At 47.5% G+C, this 24,530-nt stretch overlaps 1 protein-coding gene and 1 long non-coding RNA gene across 3 annotated transcripts in view; one reads left to right on the forward strand and one right to left on the reverse strand.

The window, feature by feature from the left end:
- The window catches only part of LOC120323558, a 60,145-nt gene extending 46,511 nt beyond the window's left edge, over positions 1–13,634 (forward strand). For both annotated transcript variants that reach the window (XR_005564107.1, XR_005564108.1), the window contains exons 4-5: positions 7,465–7,630; positions 11,549–13,634. This is a non-coding gene — a long non-coding RNA (uncharacterized LOC120323558). The remainder of the gene's footprint in view (positions 1–7,464; positions 7,631–11,548) is intronic.
- MED13L (mediator complex subunit 13L) overlaps positions 7,477–24,530 on the reverse strand; it is a 176,667-nt gene continuing 159,613 nt past the window's right edge. Inside the window, exons 22-31 of the mRNA XM_039382852.1 lie at positions 24,083–24,302; positions 21,762–21,950; positions 19,693–19,916; positions 19,103–19,245; positions 17,830–17,988; positions 16,636–16,812; positions 14,439–14,593; positions 11,224–11,385; positions 10,051–10,163; positions 7,477–9,001 (exon numbers count right to left, since the gene is read on the reverse strand). Of these exons, the coding sequence (XP_039238786.1) occupies positions 8,869–9,001; positions 10,051–10,163; positions 11,224–11,385; positions 14,439–14,593; positions 16,636–16,812; positions 17,830–17,988; positions 19,103–19,245; positions 19,693–19,916; positions 21,762–21,950; positions 24,083–24,302 (1,675 nt within the window). The 3' untranslated portion in view covers positions 7,477–8,868. The remainder of the gene's footprint in view (positions 9,002–10,050; positions 10,164–11,223; positions 11,386–14,438; positions 14,594–16,635; positions 16,813–17,829; positions 17,989–19,102; positions 19,246–19,692; positions 19,917–21,761; positions 21,951–24,082; positions 24,303–24,530) is intronic.

The raw sequence follows: 24,530 nt of genomic DNA on the forward strand, positions 1-24,530 counted from the left end.
GGAAGTTCTGGCAGTGTGCAAGTGATGACTCGATCCCGTGGGTTCCAGAGGGGATTTGTCACCAGGAGCTGTGTCCTGAGGTGTGAGGACATGGGAAAAGCAGAACAGGGCTGGGCTTGGGCTGCTTCAGTGGCATCACCACACACCTGCTCTGCTCATTTTTGGCTCAGACATCCCACTTTCCCACTTCCTTTTTGCTGGAGTGAATGGTGCTGACCTGTTTAGTCTTTTTTGTTATGGGCATTCCAAGTCTTCAATCATATTTTGTCATCCTTCTCTGTACCTTTGCAGTTCTGTTCCACCCTGTCTGTGCCTGGATGGACCCAGGAACATCCAGAAGGCCCAGGGAAGCTGGGTGTGTGCAGTGGCTTGACTGTGATTCCTGTTTTACTCTTTTTCTCTCTCTTTATGTCCTCACAGTTAATTTTTCAAAGGCATTGTGCTATTTTTATTCATGGAAATACCTACAGCGACTATGAGATCTTTTGAATGTTACATCCTAACTTATCTCAGGATAAATTTATCTTAGGATATCTTAGGATATCTCAGTTTAGAGGCAGTTCCACATCTATGTGTTTGGCATCATTTTCTTTAAGTTTTTTGGGCGTCACTATGAATTCCTTCTGACATTTTATTGGCCAGTTCCGCAGCACTCTGGGATCTCTCTGTAAGTCTTTGCTGGAAGTTTTAGCTTTCGTTGTCCTGGATAATTTTTTATCACCTTGACCAAAGTTTGCAAACTAATGCTCTGCGTTCTGCTGAGAGTCTTTCCCTTACTATGAACCAGAGCTCCAGACAATGTGTCAGCGCCATTAATTGTTACACAGACAAGGGGAGCAGCAAAGCCAAAGATTTGCCTCAAATCACACATCAGTTTGGGCAGGTTTAGAATTAGAGTTTAGCTCTTTCCTCTCCACCCAGTCCCTTTAATGTGCCTTCCTTACTTGCTTATTAAATCTGGAGCTGTTGTTCTGTATAACTGCACCCTTAATAACTGCAAACCCATTGCTGAGGAGGCTGAAGGGCTGGAGAGTGGCTGCCCAGCAAATTGGAACAGCAGCTCCATTCCATAAGTGCTTGGCCCGGGGCACTCCGAGGTTATGCATTAACACAGTGCCAGTGCCCCTCACCTCCCGGGCACCCTGGGCTGCCAGTGTCCACAGGAACAGGGAACTGGGCTGGAGAGGCTGCACATGGGAGTTGTGCACCTGTGACAGAGGTCACCCCACATCCCCCCCACCCCTGATCAAGAATCTGCAGCAAAGGGTTTGTGCTCTCTGTGGACTCAGCCATCCAAACTGCCTTAATAACTGAACAAAGCACAGATATTCTGGGAAAATGAGTGTCTACGTTCTCTTGGCTTCTGGCTGAAATTGTTCAGGGAGGGGAGGTGCTGTACTTGTGGAAAGGGTGTTGGATGTTCACTCGAGTGGGATATTTCTTTACATAAAAGCAACGTTTCACCAGCAGAAAGGCCCAACATAAAAAACCAAGTAGCAACACAAAGTACAAAGGGCACAAAAGTGCTGGGGGGATCTGCAGCTCCACTGCTGACGGCAAGAGAGGGGTGTCCTCTGTCCCTGCTGCAGCAGAGAACAAGGCCCTTGGTGGACAGGCCCACGCTGAAGAACGAGTTGTTTTCCACTCGGGCTCCCTGGTTTTTATGGCTAAAGTCACCCTGAGGCCGGGCTGAGCGCTGCTGTTGCGTGTCCCCGCGCAGGTCCGTCCCTCTCCCTTCCCTCTCTCCCGGGTGCAGCAGGTGTGTCCCTGCAGCCGGACACACGCTCCAGCCTTTGAAGGGGGAAACAAAAACCAGCGCAATTACCGTGAACTCCCAAACGCTGCCGAACCCGGCGGCTCGGGGAGCTGCTCCAGCCCCCTCTTTTAGCACTTCCACGGGCCATTACCCTGCCGGGATTAACAATCCCTGCCCTGCCATACGCACCTTACCCCTCACCTGCCTCCCCGGCGTGTCTTGTCCCCAGGCACTAATGAAATGACCCCCGCCGCTGATTACAAGTGGGGTGGAGGCTTTGACCGCTGAACCCACACCTGCTCGCGTGGTTGACCTTTAACGGTCCAGCTCTGGAGCTGTGAGCGCTTTAATTTGGGTTTTTTAAAAGCCCGGTCTAGGAAGAAGCTGGAGTTTCATTTGCCATCAAAACGTGACCCCTGCTGGAAGACCAGGGATGTGGCTTCTGGTTATCCGTAAGGACAATCCCGCAAAGGTGGCACAGATGTGATTAATGTGACATGTCACAGCTGCCACTGACCGCAGGAAATCACGTATAACTGAAAAAAAGGTTGGCTTAAAAAGAATTCTTACAGTATTCACCCAGCTGCAAGGGCAAAAAAGTCTTGCTTTGGGATTTTTTCATCAGTGGGATTGGGTTTTACAGAATTACAGGAACCCGTGAGGTTTTCCTGCAGGGCTGTGTGATCCTTTTTTAATGGGGATTCTGTTGGCAGGAAGTTCTCAAAACACTCCCAGTAGCAGCAATGCATTTGAGGATGTAGTTTGTTCCTAGGTTTAGCCCAGCCTGACATTTTCCCAATGGCAAAATATTTAAATAAAAACAAAGAGAGCGTCAGGCTGGTAGGAGTTTTTTTAAACATACGTCCAATTTACTGTGTAAGGAAAATAAATTCGGTTTGTGAAGGCCCCAGGCCTGCCCTGGCTGCCACGTGGGCTGTGTCAGCTCTCTGCTGGCCTCTCTGTGTCCCCTAAAAGGACCCAGCTGGATGAGCATCCCTGCCTGGGAAGGAGCTGATGGTGCTCTGTAGATGGCAAAGATCCTGCAGGAGCAGGTCTGTCTGGAGTGGAATGTCTGTCCCACAGCAAAAGGGGTGTGTGAGGCAGGAAAGACCCTCAGTTCCTGGGATGGGAAGGCAGAGGAGGTGGCTGGGTACCAGAGGGTGGGTTCAGAACTGAAAGGAGAGCCTGGCTTTGGGGCCCAGGCTCTGTGGAGCAAACAGGGGGAGCCAGGGAATTCTGGCAGGTGTTGCAGGACCATGAAAGACATTCTTGTAGGAAGAGTTCCCAGCAGTTCCCGTGTCCCTGCTGCAAAGGGGCCCTGGGGGAAGCTTTTTAAAATCCTAATTCTGAAAGGTTTCACTAAGCAAGAAAAGCTCATGTTTATCAGATAAACCAGCATATATTCTATGGTTTTAGCTTCTGTGAGCTCTCTTGGGTATGCTCATCCCTGGTTACACTGTCTGGAAGCAGAGGCAGAGCTGCCACACGTGGAATGGTCTCAGCCTGGAGCAGGGCTCAGGTCGGGTCTCACCCACGGACAGCTCAGGGCATTCAGAGCTGGCCTCACACCCAGACTGGTGGCACCTTCTCCCAGGCCTTTGAAGGGTATTTCAGGTTTCAGCAGAACAGCCCTGAGGTTTCCATGTCCCCTGGGAAGCCCCCTGGGACTCCTGCTTCGATACCTGGTCAGGGAACAGCCAGCAGAGCACAAACCAGGGGCTGCCACAGAAACCTGGGGCTGAGGGTTAAGGGTCAGTGTCAAAATAGGGAAGTGGAAGCTGCACAATTTTATAAATCCTGCTTTGTTGTTAGAGACCAAAGACTTCCTGTTTGGGGATCTCAGGGCTGTTTCCAGTTCCACTGCAAATGGTGAGAGACTGGCCATAAACCTCATGTTTACTTCATGATTTCTGCTGCTTTCTACATGTGCTGAAACGGTTTTCAGGTGGCCACAACATTTTGTCAAAAATAGAAGTGGCAGCTGAGAGAGGAAAAGCAGTTTAATGTCAGCCTGATCTTTAAAAACATTTTCTTTATTGGTATTGAAGGGCCCATCACCACAGTACTGCACCCAGTGTCATAAATATTCCATTATTCTTATGAATCAACTGAGATTTCAGTGTTTTCAGTTCTTCCTTACAGTCCTCATGGAACATTTAGTCTGTAGTTTTGTCTTTAAAGCCAATAAATTAGCCACAAAGTAATCTCCACTTAACAAGTGCAGGGATTCCAGGTACTCACAGCACTCACAGGGGAAGACCAAAGTGCAGCTGTTCTGTGGGAACTTACACAAGGGAATGGTACAGTGTCATTTAGTACCACAATTTACCAAAAGGAAAGTGGACTAAAAGATACAAACTTAAAAGTTAAGGAAAAAAAAAAAAAAAAAAAGGAAAAATCTTAGGGAGTATTGTGTAACTATCTGAATTCAGAAATAAGATGCACCAAAATTCAAGTGGACTGGAATTAACAACTACAGAGGAAACCCCAAACCCACGGAACAGAGTGGCAATTCCTGCACCCCATCACTGGGTGCACCTGTGGGCTCCAGCTCCTCATGGAAAAGGAGTTCCTTTAGGATACTCTGCAAGGGAGGGAGCTGTGAAGATCAGCTGGAAAGGAATTTGGGTCTGCAGAAACTCCCTCAGCCAGCACTGGTGTAACAGAAGGCTCCCTCCTGCATCCCAGGATGGCCACAGCTGGATCTCCCTCACATCCCAGGATGGTCACAGCTGGATCCCTCCTGCATCCCAGGATGGTCACAGCTGGATCCCCCCACATCCCAGCATGGCCACAGCTGGATCCCTCCCACATCCCAGGATGGCCACAGCTGGATCCCCCCACATCCCAGCATGGCCACAGCTGGATCCCTCCCACATCCCAGGATGGCCACAGTTGGATCCCTCCTGCATCCCGGGATGGTCACAGCAGGATCCTTCCTGCATCCCAGGATGGCCACAGCTGGATCCCTCCTGCATCCCAGGATGGTCACAGCTGGATCCCTCCTGCATCCCAGCATGGCCACAGCTGGATCCCTCCTGCATCCCAGGATGGCCACAGCTGGATCCCCCCACATCCCAGGATGGCCACAGCTGGATCCCTCCTGCATCCCAGGATGGCCACAGCTTGATCCCCCCACATCCCAGGATGGTCACAGCTGGATCCCTCCTGCATCCCGGGATGGTCACAGCTTGATCCCCCCACATCCCAGGATGGTCACAGCTGGATCCCTCCTGCATCCCGGGATGGTCACAGCTGGATCCCCCCACAACCCAGGATGGCCACAGCTGGATCCCTCCTGCATCCTGGGACAGCCACAGCTGGGGGGTGGCACCACAATTAAGGATGGAAAGGGAAAAATTTCAGAGTATTTAAAATGTGCTTAGGAAGGTCACAGGTTTGTAATTTCTTGAAGTACAGAAAATGAGACCTTATCTGAAGATTCAGCCCTAAGTTTTTCCCAAAACTATTCCTATGGGAGCTGAACATGGAACAGGTCTCTGGTCCCGTTTAGGAGCAGCCCTGGGGGCTCTGGTTGTTCACTGAGTGTTATTTTTGCCTGTCTGTGTTCAGAAATGACCCTGTAAACCCAAAGTGTCCTGGTCTGAAGGGACCTCCTGGGTCCAGCAGTCCAACCAGGCCCTGCCCACAGCAGGCACAATTATCCCAGAGCATCCAGAGCTGGAAGGGACCCACAAGGATCATCGAGCCCAACCCCTGGCCCTGCACAGACACCCCAAGAACTGCTGCTCAATGATGGCTCCACTGAGTCTTCAGCTCCTCCAGGATGGGGATTCCACAGCTTTTCTGGGAACAGCGGGCGGGTCTGATGCTGGGAATGTCCCTGTCCCTGGGCAGGGAGGGGGCACGGCCAGGCCCGATGTGCCACTGCCACCTCCTGTCAGAGACTCACCTGCAGCACACAGAAGTTCCTCCAGAGCTGGGGAAGTTCCTGTGTTTGGAACTGCTCATGGAAAGGCTGGATTATCCCAGGCTGCTCCCACCCACCCCCTCGGGCTGGATTTTACTGCTCATCTCAGCACTGACATCGAATTTCCCCTCAGCACAGTTTCAAACATTTAACTGAAACATTTAATCCCAGCTCCATTCCTGTCCCATGGAGCTGCACCTCGCCAGGGAATGCTGGAACCTCCGAGCTCGGTACCCCCCAAGAAGAAAACTCCACCAACAGTTTCAGTAATTCAATAATTTATTCATCTAAAAAAGTGTGTAAAAGTATATAGCTCTCATCCACAAGGTATATATGAATGACATTTAAAATGGAGGTCTTTTATTATTATTGTTTCTTTTTATCAAAGTCTTTTTTCTTAGTGTATTGTACCAGCGATATACTGTAGATTTAAAATGAACTTCACATTTTTTTTTTTTGTTTTCTTTCAAATTGTCGGCTATATATAAAAGAAGCTCACTGCAAAATGCTCAGCGAAAAAAAAAAAAAACAACCCAAAAAAAAAAAAACCAAAACCAAAACCAAAAAAAGAAATAAAAAAAAAAAAAAAGAACTTCAGAACTCCCCAGAAATGTACAGCTTTTACATTTAAAAAAGGTTCTGAAATATACATACAAGCATGCTGGACATCCCCACCCTCCCCTCCCGTCAGCCCAAACCACTGCCAGAAGAATTCTGAGTTAGGCATGATTTTCCAAAGTTAGAAATAAAAATTTAAAAAAAAAAAAAAAAAAAAAAAGAAAAAAAAAAGAAAAAATAAAATAAGTTTCTTCACTCTGTAGGAAAGCCAGGGCTTGTACATTTCAGATTAATTCAGTAAAAAACTCACAAGTAAAATAATGCATATTTAAGGGAAATATTATACAGAACTTTTCACACTGAAGTACATAAGATTTTTTTTTCTTTAAAATCTATTGCCATTCATTTATTTTGCACAAAAACGTATAAATATGTCACCAGCTTCTCTTAACTTAAAAAAATTAAATAAAAGACACCAGATGAAAACTACTCCTTGCTGCCCTTTTTTTTTTTTTTTTATTTCTAATTTTTGCTTAGAACCAGGTTTGTGGGGAAGAAACGCCCCTGGATAAAAACGGCCCATTTAAAAACAATAAACAAAATAATAATCCAAAGTTCAGATGAATCCTGGGAACAAATAACCCCCAAATGGTAAAAGATTACAAATGTCTACTTTACATTTTTTTCCTCCCCAAGTTAAATTTTTTTTTTTTATACAAGTTTACAATCTTCATCTTTTTATGCTCTTCAAAAGGCCTTGAGAATTTTCTTTTCTGATTAAGAAAAAATAGTACTGCAATATTTTTAAAGTCAATTTTACACTGTACACATTAGATACAAATGGTTTGATATCAGATTTTTTTTTTTTAACCTATACATTGCAAAGAGGATACGATACCCACGTGGAGGTGTGTGCAGAGAAGGAAATAATCCATTTACAGGCTCCTCCTCTGCCTCCACCTTCTCATTACACAAGCAATTCTTTTTTTTCTTTTTTTTTTTTAATTATTTTATAGAATTTGTTTTAAATGTTACATCATCTCAAGAAAAATACTTTTTAAAACCATAGAATTTCATTTTTTTTAATTTTTTTTTCTTTTTTTTAATTATTATTATTATTTTTAACCAGAACACACGAAAAGTCTTTTTTTTTTTTTTTTTGGAAGAACTTTTTTTCAAACTCGGTGGTTTTTTGTTTTTTTTTTTTCTCCCTGGACAGGTCAGAAGGTCACTCAGCCTGACCAAAGTGACCCAACCCCTGCCCAGTGCACCCCCAAACACGAGGAAAACGGGGCTGGAACTGCCCAACCCCTCGGAGCCTGGAATGAAGGAGCCATAAAATCCCTTCCCAGCGTCCCACTGAGCGGAGCTGCTTTGCCACCACGGTTGGTGTCGCTTTTTCAAGTACTAATTTAACCATACAACTTTTTGTTTGGTTGGTTGGTTTTTTTAAACATTATTTCTTTGAAATAATATTCCTATAGTCAGAAAAAAATACACCAGGTTTGCAACTGATTTAGTGTAAACAAAAAAAAACAAAAAATCGTATTTTTGGATATGTACATGGACGAGTGTGCCCAGAATTCCAGGGCGACCTGGCTTGCAGTAAATAGCTTTCTGGCATCACTAAATTTACTGGAAATGTATCTCAATCAGAGCTCTACGACAGATTAATTTACCACTTTCCACTCGCCCTCACGCTGGGCTTTAAAGTATTTTTCCTCCCTACCTCTCTCTCACTCTTCTCCCTTAGGTAGTGTTTTCCTTCATTGAACACTGGCCATTCCTTGCTTTAACCAGGCTAAACCCAGGTGAGAATTCCTGAAAATGCAATATATCCTTCCCTTCCCAGCTTGGACACGGCTTGTGAAGAGCTTCACTTTTGATTTCTAGGGCAGAAGAGTGAGAGGTCTGTAGATAAATAACCCCACAGTGGAACGGAGCTGGATTTTGAAGATATTCTACTGTTCCTGGTCCTTTATAATTTAATCCCTCCCCGAACCTAAAAATAAATAAAGTATCTCCAGACCATTCATATCTACATGGACAGGTAACAAATGCATGCATTCATCCCGATCCACTCTGACAGGAACTCCAGGTAGACAGAAAACTCCAATATTTATACGAGACTACAACTGTGTGGTTTTGTGGTCGTGGTTTTTTTTTTTCCTCCTGCAAAGTCCCAGTTTACGAAGATCAAACAACAAAACACCCCAACTGGTCACTACGAGGTGGTTTTGCTGGCAGGGCCGAGCCTGCTCTCGGTTGTGTCTCAGTTCCTAATGCAAAAAAAAAGATCCTGTAGTCTTCCTTAAAAAAATAAAATAGTAAAAAAAATAATCACACACCGACCAGTAGTTACTGGGCCACCAAACTAACACTGGCTTGAGGTTACTCTGTGTTCACTGTTCTTGGATGTTCCCAGATTTTGGACCGAAGCTGCCGGAGGTGCCGATGGGGGTTCAGTTCCGAGCACTGCGGGATCCACGGGGGCTGTGGGGGGACAGAAGCACAGCACGGGACCGGGCTGAAGAGAAGCGGAACCGTGGGGTTTGCAGGCTGTGGCACGTTTGTCAGGCCGAGGGGGGCCGAAGCCAGAGGAAGAAGAAGTGCTTTGTGTCTCTCAGAGGATGTTCATGATGGCGTTGTAGAGCTGGGTGAGCACCACGAAGTGCACGGGCAGGCAGGAGCTGCGGTCCTGGGTGGCCGGGTTACACGTGAGCCAGGACAGCGCGTTGTACTGCTCCAGCACGAACCTGGGGGCACACAGCACTGCTCAGCCCGGCCACACTGACCCACAGGGACCTCTGACAGCACTGCCGGGGGGGCTGGCAAAGTAGGAACCTCACTGGGAAGCAGGGGAAGCAGAGTTTTCCGTTTTGCAATGTCTGAACCGGAACCAAACTGGAATGCAGGGCCTCCCCAGCTAGAGAGGGTGGACTCAAAGAGGTTCCAATGCCACTGTCTTCAAAGCCCTGAGGCTTGAGCACCTCTAAGGTGTTCCACAGCCTCTCTGGGCAACCTGTGCCAGTTTTTGATCACCCTGTTCCTGGGATCCTGTGTCTGATTAGACTTTCTCCTCTTGTAACTTACACTGCATCTCATCCCCTCCCTATGCACTCACTGCATCCTCAATACCCCAAGACAGCTGTGAGAGCTCAGTCCTCTAAGAGGGTGCAAATTCAGATCTTCTGGAATAATACACCACCAGTTTCCCAAATTAGATTACTCTTCCTGCTCCCTGCTGATACTCTGTTTGCTCCCTGGTGTGTCCTGCACTGTGTGCTCTCACAACACAGACCTGGAGGCAAACAGGCCTCTGGTTATCCTGAACAACCCAGCATCCTCTCTGTATTAATTCAGGAGCAATGTCTCCTTTACATCTCAATTCCTACAATAGTGGTACCAGGAGGGTACTTTTATCTCCTATAAATCCATTTGGTTGGGTGAGTAAAAATAATCACTGGCACAGCCCAGATTGGACCCTGAGTGAACAGGACAATCTGTGGGAGGCAAACCAAGGTCTCCTTGGTGAGGCTGAGCTGCCTCTGAGTTTCCTTTGGATTGTTGTGCACAGGGGCAGGAAACCCATTGAATTCCCCCTCAAAGCCCTGCCCTGGGGGGGAAGGAGGCAGCAGCTGGAGCAGATGCCCCACTGCCCACAGACACACGTAGGGCACAGCACAGTTATAAACTGCTGATAGAACCCACAAATAACTTTGCCAGGTTGGAAAGATCCCTCTGAAACCCCTGAACTCAGTGCCCAAACCTTTAGGGAGGAAATGCAGAACCTAAAAGGTGTTACCTCAAGACATCTGATGTAGTTTTAGAGTCAAGGGGGTGAGGAACTCGCTGAGAATTTCTGGCAGGTAGGAGCTCGTCTGTCTGCGCTACAGAGATGTGGTGATGCAGTGAGGCCTGTGCAGAGGGAGAAAGCAAAAGTTAATCCTCATATGGCAGGTTCTGCTCAAGATTCCCAGGGAACAGATCCATTCTGGATCACCTCAGGACAGCAGCAAGTTGGCAGTTCTGGGTTGGACACACCACAGCCACGTGTATTTCCAAGTTAATGGTTACTTTTTTAATAAACTTCTCTTTTTGACTGAAATCAAGGATCTTTAAAAAAAGAACACTGAATTCTGTTCTGCATGTTAGTCAGGGAGGAAGAGATGAGGGGAACCCTTGGGCTGTGCCAGTGGTTCTTTTGGAGTTTCAGTAACAAACCACGCTGAGTCTCCCGGCTCTCCCAGCAGCAGGGCATAAAAACATAAAACTTCATCTCTAGCTCCAAAACCAGGGTGGTTTATTTTTCATATTATTTTGACATCTCCCTTGTGTGGGTTTAAAGAAATGCACACTCTTGAGGGACGTGTGTCCATAAAGGGCAGAGTGTGAGGACCAAGGCTCTGTGTAAGGCCCAAGGTTCAGTATCAGGCCCAAGGCTCAGGGGAAGGCCCAAGGCTCTATATAAGGCCCAAGGCTCTATATAAGGACCAAGGCTCTGTGGAAGGCCCAAGGCTCAGTGCTCTGCCCATGAGGTGCTGCCTGAGCCCCAGCCTGCCATGGTGACTGTGGGTCATTGCTCACATCAGCCCTGGAATGGCTTTGTTTGCCTGAGGAAAAAATTTAGTTAAGAGACTTCAAAAGATGTTTAGGATTTCTTAATTAAGCTGGGAGTGGATCAAAAAGAGGTATTAACTTTATCAGTCTATATGTTGTTTGAATGTGATGCCATTCAGGACACATTTTCCCCCTGCTTTTCACCAGCTCACATTTTATGATTCATTCACACAAGAAGCTGCAGGAGACTGCCCAGGGCTCAGTGGATCTCCAGCAGCTGAACCAGGTCTGCTGTGGGCACCTCACAAGTTCTGGGGGGAGGTCTCAGGCTCACCCTGACACCCCAGTCTCCAATGTGCAAGCTGTACCAGCAGGGAAATAGCAATGGACACTAAGTGCTCTGTGGAGCAGGACAGACCTTCAGGAAGAGGGGACACTGGTTCTGTGCCTGAGGGCAGGAGGACCAGAACCACTGTGGAAGGTTCTCAGCTTTGGCAGTCGACACGAAGTATCCCAGGGCCAGAGGCTGCTGCTTCAGCTCTTCGGGGGCTTCCCTGGACAGGAGACGTTCCCCCTGGCTCTGAAAGAGGAGTTGGAAAGGCAGCTCTGTTGGTTTAGGTCATTACATCCCACTCCAGTAACAGTGGTTTTGTTTGCTAATTACTGTCTTATGATTAATGAGCCACCCTTTAGTCATTCATGAATCTTGCTCTAAGTTGTCTAACCCCTTTTCCCCCCTGCAGTTGGTTCTCCAGGCTGATGCTCCAGCAGCACTGCAGATTCCCAAACAGCAACACCAACCTCCTGAACTGGATGGAGAACGTGGAATTTGATGCTACAGAGTCACTCAGAGGTACCAGGCTCTGGCTGTGACTCTGAACAGCTCCCTGAGTGCCCGTGGAGAGCAGACCAGTGTGGGACTGGGCTCTAGAAACCCTCACAGGCTTTTCCTCTGCACATCCCACCAGCAGTTTGCACTGCACATCTTCCTGCCTCCAGCCCTGGAAGGATGTGCCACACTCCAGCGTGGGAGAACAGAGGATCTGCAGCTGGGTAAGGTTGGTTGTGTTGCTTTTCCAGGGAGTTGCAGTGATGGCTTTGGAAAAAACTGCTGCACTTCTGCTCCTGGCTCTGGCCCCTTGCACAGCAGTTACTGTGCTTGGATTACATTTGTATTGCCAGGTAGGGGAAGAGAGAGGAAAATATGTCCTGCTTTTGCACTTATGTCACTTATTCATTTATATATAGACTCCATCTTTGCAGTGTTAGTTACTCATGTTGTTTTATATGGACCAAAGAGTTACTTGGAGAGGAGAGAGTTAAACAACAAGAAATGGGCTGTAAAACTAATTTCTTCAGACTCTGAGTCGCTCCCTGTCAGCAAGTGTGTTTGTGCTTTTACTTCTGTGCAGTAAAGCCCAGATGAACCTTTCCATACCAGATGAGCCTTCCATTCCCAAGGCTGTGGGACAGCAGTGCTTGGTGGAAGCTGTCCTGTGTGTGTGTGTACACATATCCTGAGCTGTCATGATCCACAGGGATCTCCTGAGCCATCAGAAGGTGCCTGCCAGCCCATTCCACAGCATATTACTATTTTAAATGTGTTTGGAACACATATTTTGGAAACACCCTTTCTTATTTTACTTTTATTTCATAGAGGAAAAACCCGAAAGATGCCTGCAAAGTGTTTTAGCTTGTAATTTATCCCTGCAGAACTGGGAGTGCAGCTCACTTAATCCATAAATACCTTTTATGTCAATAGGTTAAAAAAACCCCTAAAATATTCCCCTGCACAGAAAGCAGCTTAATCTCAAACCCTTCACTGCAGGTCCTGGTCAGGAATCCCAGGAAGGCAAGCATTCCATGGAGCCTGGAGCAGGCTCAGCCTGGCCTGGGCACAGCCATCAATTATGGGACACAGGGACAGGCCTGACCTCCCGCCCCACGAGGGGCTGATCACACGCTGGGCTTGGTTAAAAACAGAATTACACTGCAATTACCAGGCCTGTGTTAATGGTTAATTTGAATTACTCTGTCCAGGTCTCTCCTGGCCATTAACTCCCAGGGCTGCTCCTGAGCAGCTCCGTGGGGAGTGAGTCCTGTAAAGGTGTTTGTGGAAGTGCTACAGAACAGACACTGCAGAGTGAACTGAGGAGAAGGAAGTGCCCTGAGTGAGGGGCTGGGATTTCTGGCTGCAGGGTTTGGTCACAGAACTCAGAACCTTTCATCTGCCCCCATCCCAGCCTGCAGTAACCAGGGCCAGCCCCGGCCCTTCCCTCTGGAGGGGGAGCTGCACCATCAGCACAAAGTGCTGTGGTCTGAGCTCACAAAACAGGGTCAGCACTTCTGAGGCTGAGGCAGGAGCCCCTTCTCCCTCACACTCTGGGCTCAGCTGCCACTGAGGCATTTTGGCAGAGGCTGTCAGGAGAATACAGCCAGGACACTGTCCTTCCAGGGGGTGACACTGCCACCATTTAGCCAGTCGTGTTCAGGGAGTGGGAATTCCTGTCTCAGGACACCCCATCCACAGGTGGGAATGCTGGGCTCTGGCACAGGCTGGATGAGCAGCACCAGTCAGGGGGAGTGTCTGGGTTGTACCTACACCTCCTCTCAGTACCTGCTCTGCACTTCCTCTCCTACCACATTTACAGTCTCCCCTGAGACTTTAAAGCCACCACTGATAGTCCAGATCCACATCCAAGGAAATTACTCAGATCACTAACCCAGAACTTTTAAATGCAGGGGGTTCTCTGTTTCTGGTATAAAAGTTGGGCTGTTTCTGTAATAAAATACTGTATTATTTAATAAAGAAGTAATATGCTACTGCTTTTAATGCGCTACTTTTGGAATAAAACTTCTCCAAAGGAAATTATGAAGCATCAAACTTCTACCTAATTGTGATGGAAACCATTTTAAGAGAACAGCTCAGTCTTACACAATTAAATGCAGGAGTGAGAGTTCCATTAAACCTGATCTAAGTTATGCAAAAGCCAATTCAAAAAAATACCTTGAATTACCACAAATAATTTGCATTTTAAGTGATCACTGATGTTGGAACTGACTTTATAAAAGCCACTTCAAACAAAAATTACTTACAAACACTATGTGCTCTGGGCTAAATATTCCTAAGAAAACAACATTTGCATAACCATCCAGCACCTGTGGGGTTTCCATGGGTAGGGTTTCATCACTGGGAGAATTATCTCCCTTCTTGCCTCCCAGAAATCCCTGGGAACAGGGCTGTCATTGCTTCCTTTCTCTCAGAGACTTGTCACTTTGTGCCAGGGACATTCTGAGTGACTGTCCAGAAAGGAATGGAGGAGAACAGATTGGATTTATGCAGGTCATCAGCTATGGCTCTGCCACACAGAAATAAAGCCTCTCTCTCCTCCTCCTCTCTTCCTCTCAGTTACCTTCTACACCAACAATTAACGTGGGAGATGCAAACAGTCACTGCAGAGCCCCTTCTCCAGCAGGACTGAACCAGCACCTTCAGTGTTAACCTGATTTTTGCTGGCTCTTGACCTAATTATGTGTGAGAACCTACAGGAAGGAGTGATTTTGTTGGAGGATTTGGGTCTTTCTTCGTGTTTCATTTTAAGCAGCAGGTGCCCCACGGTGCTCCAGCCTTACCCTGCTGTGATGGTAGTGAGATCCCACTCCAGTGCCAGATGGTGATCCAGGGGAAGGAACTGGGGAGGAATTTGGTGAAGAGTGAAGATTCCCTGTTATTAAAATTCTAATGTCATTGTCCATGTCATCTGGGAATGGGAGGTCAAACATGTCATCTGAAAAAGAAAAGAAAGGAAAATCATTTCCAACGTGCTGCACTCTCTTTTTTTCCGAGACATTTTTGTAATTTATTACCATTCCCTTTAATTTATGATCATTCCCTTTTTTCTCTTACATACTCTCCAGGTAGATGAAAGCAGAGATAAACACTTCACTGTTTAATCCTCCTCAGAACCTTTGACTGTAACCGCAGAGACTTGAAAGGGAAAGTTGGCAGAGGAGTGTTGAGATAATGAATTTGAGCAGTGGCCGTGCAGGGAACAGAAATCCTGCTGCACCAGCTCCAGCAAATCCAGGCTGAACTTTGGAACAGGGGCACCTCTCTGCAGCTGCTCACAGAAACCCAGCAACAAACCCTGAGATCCATTAAACAGAGCCCTGAGTGTCACCTGGGCAGGTGCTGCTCCTCAGCCCTTGGGAATGTTCGTCCCAACTCTGGGAACAGCCCTGGCAGCTCCCAGGAAACTGCCCCAGAGCCCCCGAGCAGCAAGGCTGCTCCCCCTCACGTGGACTTGGGGATTCTTTCACATGCTGCACCAGGATTCCCCACAACACAGCTTTTCACATCCTACTCCCATCCCAGGAATCCCATCCAGCTGCATTATCCAGCTGGCTGGTTTAACCTGGGAAGGGCTCTTTGCTGCTCTGAGAAGTGCATTCACTACTCAGGCACTTGCACATGGGTTACAATGCCATGAGTAAGTTATGGGAGGGAAGGATGAGGCACCAGAAACATGGAGCAAGGAATTACAGCCAGCACAGTGTGGGCTAGAGGGGGATTTCGTACCCAGATTTCTCAGCAGGCAGGGATATTTAAAGTGTATAATGACATTTCAAATACGTTATAGGGGGCAGAAAGGGATAGTGGGAGTTGTCTAAATTAACTGGATTAATTAGAATTGCAACCAAATTTATATTAAAATATGAAGCCTTAAACAGAAGTCATGCATATCATAATAAATAACAATTTCTCTTGATAAAGAGGAATTTACTCCACATAAAATGGAAAAGGATGTGTGTCCAGAACTAATTTCACCTGAAGTCCCAGTACTGAAACAGGCAGGTGGTTGTTTTCCTTCATCTCCTGAGGAGAACCTCTGGATTGCCAGGGCAGTGACTTAACTGAGGTTTATGAACTTGTGTCCTCCAGCCTCAGCAAACAAAGCAGAGCTCATGTCATGCTCTGCTTCACCTCCAAAGCATAAATGAGCTGCCTAATGGCATAGGAAGCAGCTTAATCATTAAGCAGGACAGAGTTAAGAAAATTAAATTTAACACCATTTTGGAAAAGGCCAGTTCTTGTACCTGACTCTAATTAGCATGTGCAGCACTAAAGGGCAGGTTAACCCAGGTTAATGTTTGTCAGCACAGCACTGGGGGGATCCCTCCAAGGGACAGGGATTGAGAGGGGCAACTTCCCTCCATGGGGCCCTCTGACATTCCAGCAGGAACAGATCAGAGCACACCCTTTCCTTAAAGCTGTGGGCCTGCCCTCCTCACTGAATACTCCTACTGTACCTGTTTGCAGGGACTCTTGGACTAAATTTCTTTGCAATCATTTAAAGGATTTGTGACAAAGCAGCAAAATGCTCATTCGATATCAAGTATTAAGCAGAGTCTTGCTGGCACAAACTGCAGGGCTCAATGTGTGTGTAAAAGCACTCTGGGGGCATCAGGGAGTCTCAGGTTGGGCTACTTTACCTATTTTACAGGGAGACTAAAATTCTACAAGTGCCTCCTTCCTCCCAGCTCTGTGCACTGCTGGGAAACAAGCTGGTCTGACCCAGCCACAACAACCAGAAAAAGCATTGTCTAGTCTGTGCCATGGTTGGGCCACATCCCTTTGGGAATAAATCAGTGTGATTATCTGAAAGCAGACTCAGGGGGAGCACAGTGTGTTACCCTCTACCTACAAAGCCCTGTGTGGCTCACCCTGAATCCAGCTGGGTGCTGTGGGCTCCGTGGGGGTTTATTCCCACTTGGTGCAGCTCTGCTGAGGTTCTGGAAAGGCCCCTCTCACCCCCCCAGTGCCACTCACCGTTTGTGGGGCTGAACCCATCCTCGTTGGGGTAATTTGCTGGTGCCACCTGGATGGTGGCAGAGGTTGGGAACACCAGGATGTGTGTGCAGGAGGCGTCCTGGGGGGTGTTGAGCTGGGACGACTGCAGGTTCAGCGCCGTGCTCCGGCCGAACACGGAGCCCATGGTGACAGCATCTGCCAGGGCACAGACAGCACAGACCTCAAGGTGCATCCCCTCCCAAATACATGGGCTGGGTTAGTCACAGTCCTGTCCATCCCACCTGGCTTGCAAGCTCATACACACATTTAAAGGGCCTGATCTTCAAAAGAATAAATTGCTGTAAGAGCTTAAAACTCCGATCACCAGTTGCACAGAGTGCTCAGCCCCACCTTTCCTGTCATTCTGCTGCCCCTTGATCAAATATTTACTTGCTAAATGAGAAGTCAAATTGATTTTTCACACCCTCTATATAATTATGAAATATACCCCACTTTGGGTGATAAGTAAAAAGCCTCACTTGCCCTCTATTTTCTCATGTTACAAACCCTCTGCTTTAAGATTTTCAAAATATTCAACTTGATAAGGAATTTTCAAGCTCAGTTAATTCTGTTCCATGTACTAATCTCTTCTTTCTAAGTGTGAAAAAGCCCAGAGTGGTTTGTAAGGATATGTTAAGGGGATGGCATCACATCCATTAAAAATTATGTGCTTAGGTAATATAGTAAGTAAAGGGAATCTCAATATTTAATTTGATTTCAACTTAACCCCGTGGGCTACTGCTATGAGTGAACTCTCTAAATAACTCCAGCACATGAGGAGGCAAGTGGGTTTACTCATATTCCCCTTTCCAGAGGCTCCTTCTCTTTCCCACTGCAGACTCCTCCGTGCACGAGGGCGTTGGGAGCGTCACCTTCCAGCCCGTAGGAATGGGGCTGCCTGGACCCAGGGAAAAGGTCAGCAGTTCAACAGTCATCTTGTCACTAAGAACCTTATACAATGTAGATTTTAAGGCATCAGTCTCCCCCCAGGAGCCTGCACTCCCAGGGTAGCATCTCTCCATGGTATTTTAGGGAATTCTGCTGGCTCAGCCTATTTTCTGCCCCACGTCGCCACGCCAGTCAAGGCCCTCACAGCAATCCCAAGATTACTGTGCTTCTGTGATGAGATCAAAGCCCAGATTCCCTGGCATGGCAGCAGCTGGACAAACATACCTGGCATGACCACGAAGGAGCCCTGTGGCTCCATGGCGACCAGGCAGGCACTGAGGATGGACGGGGAATCTGCCGCCGAGATGCCGCACATGCGGCAAACCTCCTTGAGCTGCTTGCTGATTGTCTGCAGGGAACACTCCCCCAGGAGGATGCTCCAGTCTGCAAGGAAAGAGCAGCATGGTAGGACAGAGGGAATGGGGAGCTGACAGAGCCAGCACTCCCCTGAGAACAGCAGAACACTCAGAACACTTCCATTTCCCCGGCCCCGAACTCCCCCGGAGTGTCTCCCCTGCACACCAGGGGTCTGGCCCTGCACACTGGGTGCTCAGACACCTCCTGCAGTGTTTTATTTTGTTCTGTGGCAGTTTCCCTTTGTTCAGTAACTCTTTTTGCAAGATTTTTGTGTTTGTTTAGTGCTGTTTAAGTCGAGGAATCAGAGTGGAATCCTGTCTGTGTTTCTGTGTCACGATAACTGTTGATCAGAGCTTTCCTAACGTGTGACAAGGTCCATGGCTTGGAAGGACACTGCAGATCCTGCAGGGACTAATGTCAAAGCCAGGGTACAAACAGGTAAAGTGTTTGTGCAAGCCAGTGCAGGAGTTCAGTGCCAGGGTAGGACTGCAGCCTGCTCCCCTGCAAGCCATGCTGCTACAGCCCAGGAGACACCAGTTTGGAGGATCATGGTGATTTTTCTGCCAGGTACTTCACACTCACATCCACCTGGTGAAGGGGGCATTGATGTGAAGACAACAACGGGGTGGGGGACAAAGGGAGAGGAAAGGCTTTGGCAGCCCTGGTGTAGATTATCATAAACTTCTGAGGAGACAGCCTGGCCAGGCTGGGTATCTGCCTTCCCAACCAGGTTTACCCTCAGTAAAGTCCATCACAATAAGCAACAGCTTATCCTGTCTGTGACAGAACTTGGTGCATCTTGTTTAACTTGTTGTAAAGTCACTGTTTTAAGAAGCAGAGAGACAGGACTCTGGAAGGTTAAGCTAAATACACTCAATCTGGTTCACTACGTGATGGCAGAGTGCAGGTGATGTAAAGCTGTGAGGAATGGCTGAGTCCCCACCCCTGGAGTGCTCAAAAGCCCTGTGGATGTGGCACTTGAACATTTGGGACAGTGGTGGCCTTGGAAGTGCTGGGGGAACAGTTGGACTCGATGCTCTCAGAGGGCTTTTCCAACCCAAAGGATCCTCTGGTTCTGTGATGATCACTCTCAGTGTTTTAGTTTCACAGGTCAGTTCTGAGCCCCTCTGCCATTGCCCACCTTTCAGCTCCCCGTGGCCCAGCCGGCCCAGCCGCCCGATGACGACCCTCCAGGGCAGGGATGTCATCTGGACAATTCCAATGCACCATTCCCAGAGCTTCTGCAGCCCGATCTTCCGGGCAGACAACTTGCTCCTCCTCGACCTGCACGTTGAGGAAGGGAAAAAACCAATGAGAAGAGAATCAGGGACAAGATTTCTGTTCTCTGTAATTCTGTCACTGCTTACCCTCTGAGGAGTTCTTACAGTTCTGTGCAATCTCTAACAATTTTACTGCTCATAATAGGAAAAAACCATGTGTGTGCTTCCAGTACTGTTGCTGCAGTGACACGCAAGAGGTGTCAAACTGCTGAGCCACACACCAGGTGTTCCTAAAGGTAAGAGTTGCAGGTAAAACAGTTGTAAAACAAGCTGTAAAACAACTGTGACTCAGCAACTTCTTCCTCTGCAGATCCTAAATTATCAGAGTGCCGACTGAAATTATCACTGTGACACTATCACGATCTCTTAGCAGGAAATAGGGCTGGAAGGGATGAGTGTGGGGGGTGACAATGTGACAGAGGTGGCACGTGGCAGCCAGGGCCAGCAGTACCTGCTGGGCACGTCGATGTTGACGATGCAGGTCTCCAGCAGCTCCCCGTGCAGGTCGGTGCAGGACGCCAGGAGCCAGCGCTGGTCGTGGGACAGGCAGTACCCCACAAACAGCACGTTGTACTTCTGACTGGCCTCCCCAAAGGTCTCTCCCAGCTCTGTCTGCTTGTCTTTGATGGGTGCCAGGATGAAAGGAGGTGAGTACAGCTGGATGGGGCTGGGCCTCTGCAACAGAGAGCACGCGATCGTCAGCAGACAGATCAGAAAGTATTTATCACAAGAAACACTGGCAGTGAGTACAGAGGGAGGCGAGTGTGAAACAGTAAATAAGTTCAAGGCATTCCTAGCCAAGAGAGAGATTGGGAAAAGGAGGGTTATAGATAATTCATTGCTGTAGTTAAAGCTGATGCATTCAAACCTTATCTAAAGACTTCTTTTTATGTACAGGTATGAAACCAGTCCTTGGAGCAGCCTCTGACACAGGCAGGAGTTTAAATCCCCTCAGCTGTCAGATGCTCCTGTTCCTTAACCATCTTTGAGGTCCTTGGCTGGATTTGCTCCATGTTTGTTGTTCTGAGGAGCCCAGAGCCAGAGGAGAGGAGAACCAGCACCTCCCCAGCACAGCCCCACTGCCCCTGCCCTGCTCCAAGGGCACAGGGCTGGCTCACACCCACCGTGTCCAACAGGACTTCCAGGTCTCCTTCTGCAAAGCTGCTTCCCACATGGTCCCCACAAAGCCATCTTTGCTCTCTAACTCCTCTGTGGAGAACAGATGTGATGGGCCTGACCAGACATGCTCCATAATTAAGAAATAGTCAGGGTGTTTCCTTAATTTTTCAGCAAAGTTTGGGAGTCTGCAGTGCAGACTGAGAGCAAATGCATGTAGAGTAGATTTGATTAATTAATTGTGCTAAATGCAAGTGGCTCATGAAAACATTTTCCCTTTTTTTGCTGTCTTTTGCATCTTCAGGAAATTAAACATGAAATGCAAAGTGCAAGTTAATCAGCTCAGAGGAAATTAAGGGATGGTGTTTTCTCAGAGACAGGAAGGGATGTCCAGTGTTTCTGCTCCTGTCCCTTCCTGAAAGAACCATCCCAGCCTGGCAGGAGTGGAACTATCCCAGCCTGGCAGGAGAGCAGGAGCATCAGTTCAAGGGAGGGAGATGCTCAGAGGAGTCTTGCAATTTTTTTACCCTTCCCCTCACACCTAAATAGCTTCAAGTGTGACTGTTGTAACCTGCTGTAAATCCACCCTGCTGAACAGACACCTCTGAGGGAAGCAGAGGAGGGACTGTGAAGGGGAGGTGCCTGAGGTCAGGCTGCTCTCAGGAATTCCCAGTGAGACATTATGGATTCCTGTGAGCAGTGGAATGTGCCAGTAGGTTGGGTCTGTGATGATTTTGCAAGTAGGCTTCAAACCCAACAAGCAGGCCTTTATCCCAAGGTAAGTGTTGAAGTGTTTACTGTCTATGAAACCTAAATAAAATATTCATGTTATCCTTCAAAGAATGCAAAACATTCATAGAAAGTAGGATGGATTATCCTTCTTTTGAAATCCCTGAAATTCCAGAAACGAGGTTTGAATATTTACACTTTAAAAAACAGATGAAAGACAAGCCCGTGGAAAGAGGGGGATTTCTCCATTACCTCAGGGAATTAATATACCATCTGTAATTAGGCACAAGAACTTATTTCATATCTATGCATAAACATGTGCACAGAAATACAGGTTGGACATAAACTCTTGGTGGAGCACTAGAGACTAAAACCACAGAATGACTCGGAAACCCCACTAATGATGTGCATTTTCTCTTCTTTCACACTGATCTTTAACCTTTTACTTTATGACTCAAAACCAGGAGCTCAAAATGTTTTGAAAGCAAGTAATCTGACATTTTTCCTATTATTTTCTATTTAGCATTAGCTTGTCATTTCCCTTTATATTATCATTGTCTGCTGCACCCTGAAAAAAACGCTCCCGCCCGTGTTTTCTCTACTCTTGTTTTGATATCTGAGCAAAGTGGTCACAGTTTATCAGCAGCCTTTCACTCCCTTGCCCCCAGTACCAACCTCGGGGTTTTTGAGGGTCATCTCAATGCTGGCAGCTGGCCCAAAGCCCGTGAGGGACTTGATGTGGATCTGGGTGGGCAGGGGCCTCCTGCACTGGCAGTACACGGAGAACGCCAGGGACTTCAAGTGCTGGATGTAGAAAACCTGCTCATCCTTCATTGTCTGCAGCATGTACTGGCAAGGCACAATCTGGGCAAGGCAGACACACAATCAACAGGACTGAAAGGCTTCCAAGGGCTGCTCATGAACATCAAACCAGACTCACATGTCACTGAACACCCAGGACAGTCGGTGACACCCCGTTATTGGCACCACAGCTCCTGCCAGGGAGCATCCCTGGGGCAGGAATGGCTGCAGCACTGCCTGCACTCCCTGGGACACAACTGCTGCTCCCATCGCACTGACACAGTGAATTTTAACCTCTTTAATCCTCAGTCCAAAATCAAACACCCCAATTAAAATGCCCTGAATTGTTTAAAAACTGTTTTTGTGACCAACACCTCCGTTTGCAGGTGGCTGAGCTGCACAGTCTCTGCTGTCCAGGCAGGTTTGGCTCCATGGCTTGGGGTCAGAGCCAGGAACTGTGTGCTGGACACGTGGGAATTGGCACTGTGGTGTCACTCAAGGAGTGTAGAGAGCACAGTTAAGATGCTGTTACAGTGATTTGTGTGGTTTCTCCTTTTCAACTCAGTAATGATTGGAAGCTCAGCCACCTCGTGCTGCTGCTCAGCTTTATTTAAGTCACGTGGAGCAGCACCAGTGAATTCACATGTTCAACCAGCAAGAACCAGAGCCACAGGGAGATGAGCCTGTGATGAGCCTGAGCCACCAGAGCCTGTGAGATGAGTTTGGTGGTTAAGACCCAAACTGCACAACAAGAGCGGGAAGGAGAAATGGCACAGAAGTAAACAAAGCATGACAAAAATCAGGTTTCCAGTTCAGCTACATTTTAAAATTAGAATTAAATCCCTGTAACCTGATTGTTTTAAGGTACTGTTTTTATTGCACAAGTCCCACACGTGGCTCTGGAAGCATCTTTCCTTTTACAGTGAGAGCAGGAACTGTCAATGCAAACATTTCTGTTGTAGCCAACACTGCAAGACCCAAACAGATTCTTTCAACAAATATTTTCAGTAGTAATAAAATTTAAGTATCACAAAACTTTTACTACTTTATGGTTCTTGCTTGAACCATGAGAACTTTGGCAGCACGTTCTATTACTAAATGTGGCTGCGTGTTTTTAAAAGACAGCTTTACCCAGGAATTCCAGAAGCTGGGCTTTCCCCTCTGGATAGGAATTGCAATAAAGCTGCAAACATTTGGGGTGGATTTATTCTGAAGTAACTGCATATTTGGGTGTGCTGTGGTACAGCTGTGAGAATGTGGTGCTGGGAACTAGATCAGTTACCCTTTACTTAGAGAAAACTGCTGTTTTGACTTAAACTGGCCAACTATTTTGAGGAGTAAACAGTAAATGCCCAGAAAACAAACAATACTGAGAAAAAGGGTCAGTCCCTTGCTTGTCTGATCCAGCCTCAGATCCAGTGTCGATGGGACATCACAAGAACTTCTAATTCTCTTTTTTTTATATATATATATATACACATAATTTGAAATACTTCTGAGCCAAGGTGAGCACACCTGAATGAGGCCCACAGAAACCCTTCCCACACTGCTTCCTGCAGTGCTGCACATGGACAGGCACAGCCTGTGCCCTCTGGCCTCCCATTCTCCCCACAGTTATTCAGCCTCTGGCACAGAGCAGCCCTGGCAATGCAGGCAAGGCTGGGCAAGAGGCCAAGTGCTGCTTCTGGCTGCACAAATTCAATTCCTAAGCAATTCCAGAGTAAGTAACTATTATTATATGTCAAGTTACATGGTAAATTATTTTTAAGCAGCAGATAATAACAGTACAATAGTTATATTATGCATTAAATGTCTGGTTTCACATACTTCTTTTGGATTAAACAGCATAAATCAAGGGAATATAAACAGCAAACAACTCAACATGTAGAGTAATCAAAGGAGCAACTGGACATTTTTGGCAATGGCAACTCGAGTTGCAACTGAAATAACTGCAATCCCTCTCCAGGAAGCACCAGGAGACAGCTCTGACACAGGGATACTGGGGCTGCTTTAAATTTTTCCTCATCAAAAATCAAGGGGTTTTTTTTATATATAACCTTGTACTGCCAAGAAAATAATTCCTAAATGTCACCTAAATATCCCATGTGACCTCCCCCCTGTACCTTTCAGCCCCGTGTGTCACAGACGTGCTGTGACGGGGGGGCCGGGAGGACGCGGGGGAAAGGCGGCGCTACCTGGAGAATGAAAGAATTCCTCATGTTCTCAGGCAAGTTATCCAACATTTCTGTGTAGCATCTCATGAGACTCAGGAGCCAGAAGTTGGCTGAGGCAGACTCCTCCTCTGCAGTGTAGGTGAAGGGGTCCACCATGTAGATGACCACGGCAGGGGGGTAGGTGTTGCTGTCGGCCGCCTCCGGCTCCGTGGGGACCCCGATCCGCTCCCGCTCGGGGACACTAAACACACACACACACACACACACAGAGAGGGGACAGGCACGGGAACAAGGGTCAGTCCTGCTTTTCTGAACACTCTGAGGGGCTGAGGTGGGGGGGGAAAAGGAAAGTACTGAGGAATCCTCGTGTCCAGAAGCAAAACTAAAACCCGTGACGACAGCGACAGGCGGGACTTTTACTCACTGCAGTTCCTAACCCAAAATACCTGGTTTTAGTTATGCATTAAAG

The sequence above is a fragment of the Pipra filicauda genome, unplaced genomic scaffold (genome assembly GCF_003945595.2).
Source record: "Pipra filicauda isolate LSUMZ 115617 unplaced genomic scaffold, ASM394559v2 scaffold286_size1242794_pilon, whole genome shotgun sequence".
Taxonomy (NCBI): domain Eukaryota; kingdom Metazoa; phylum Chordata; class Aves; order Passeriformes; family Pipridae; genus Pipra; species Pipra filicauda.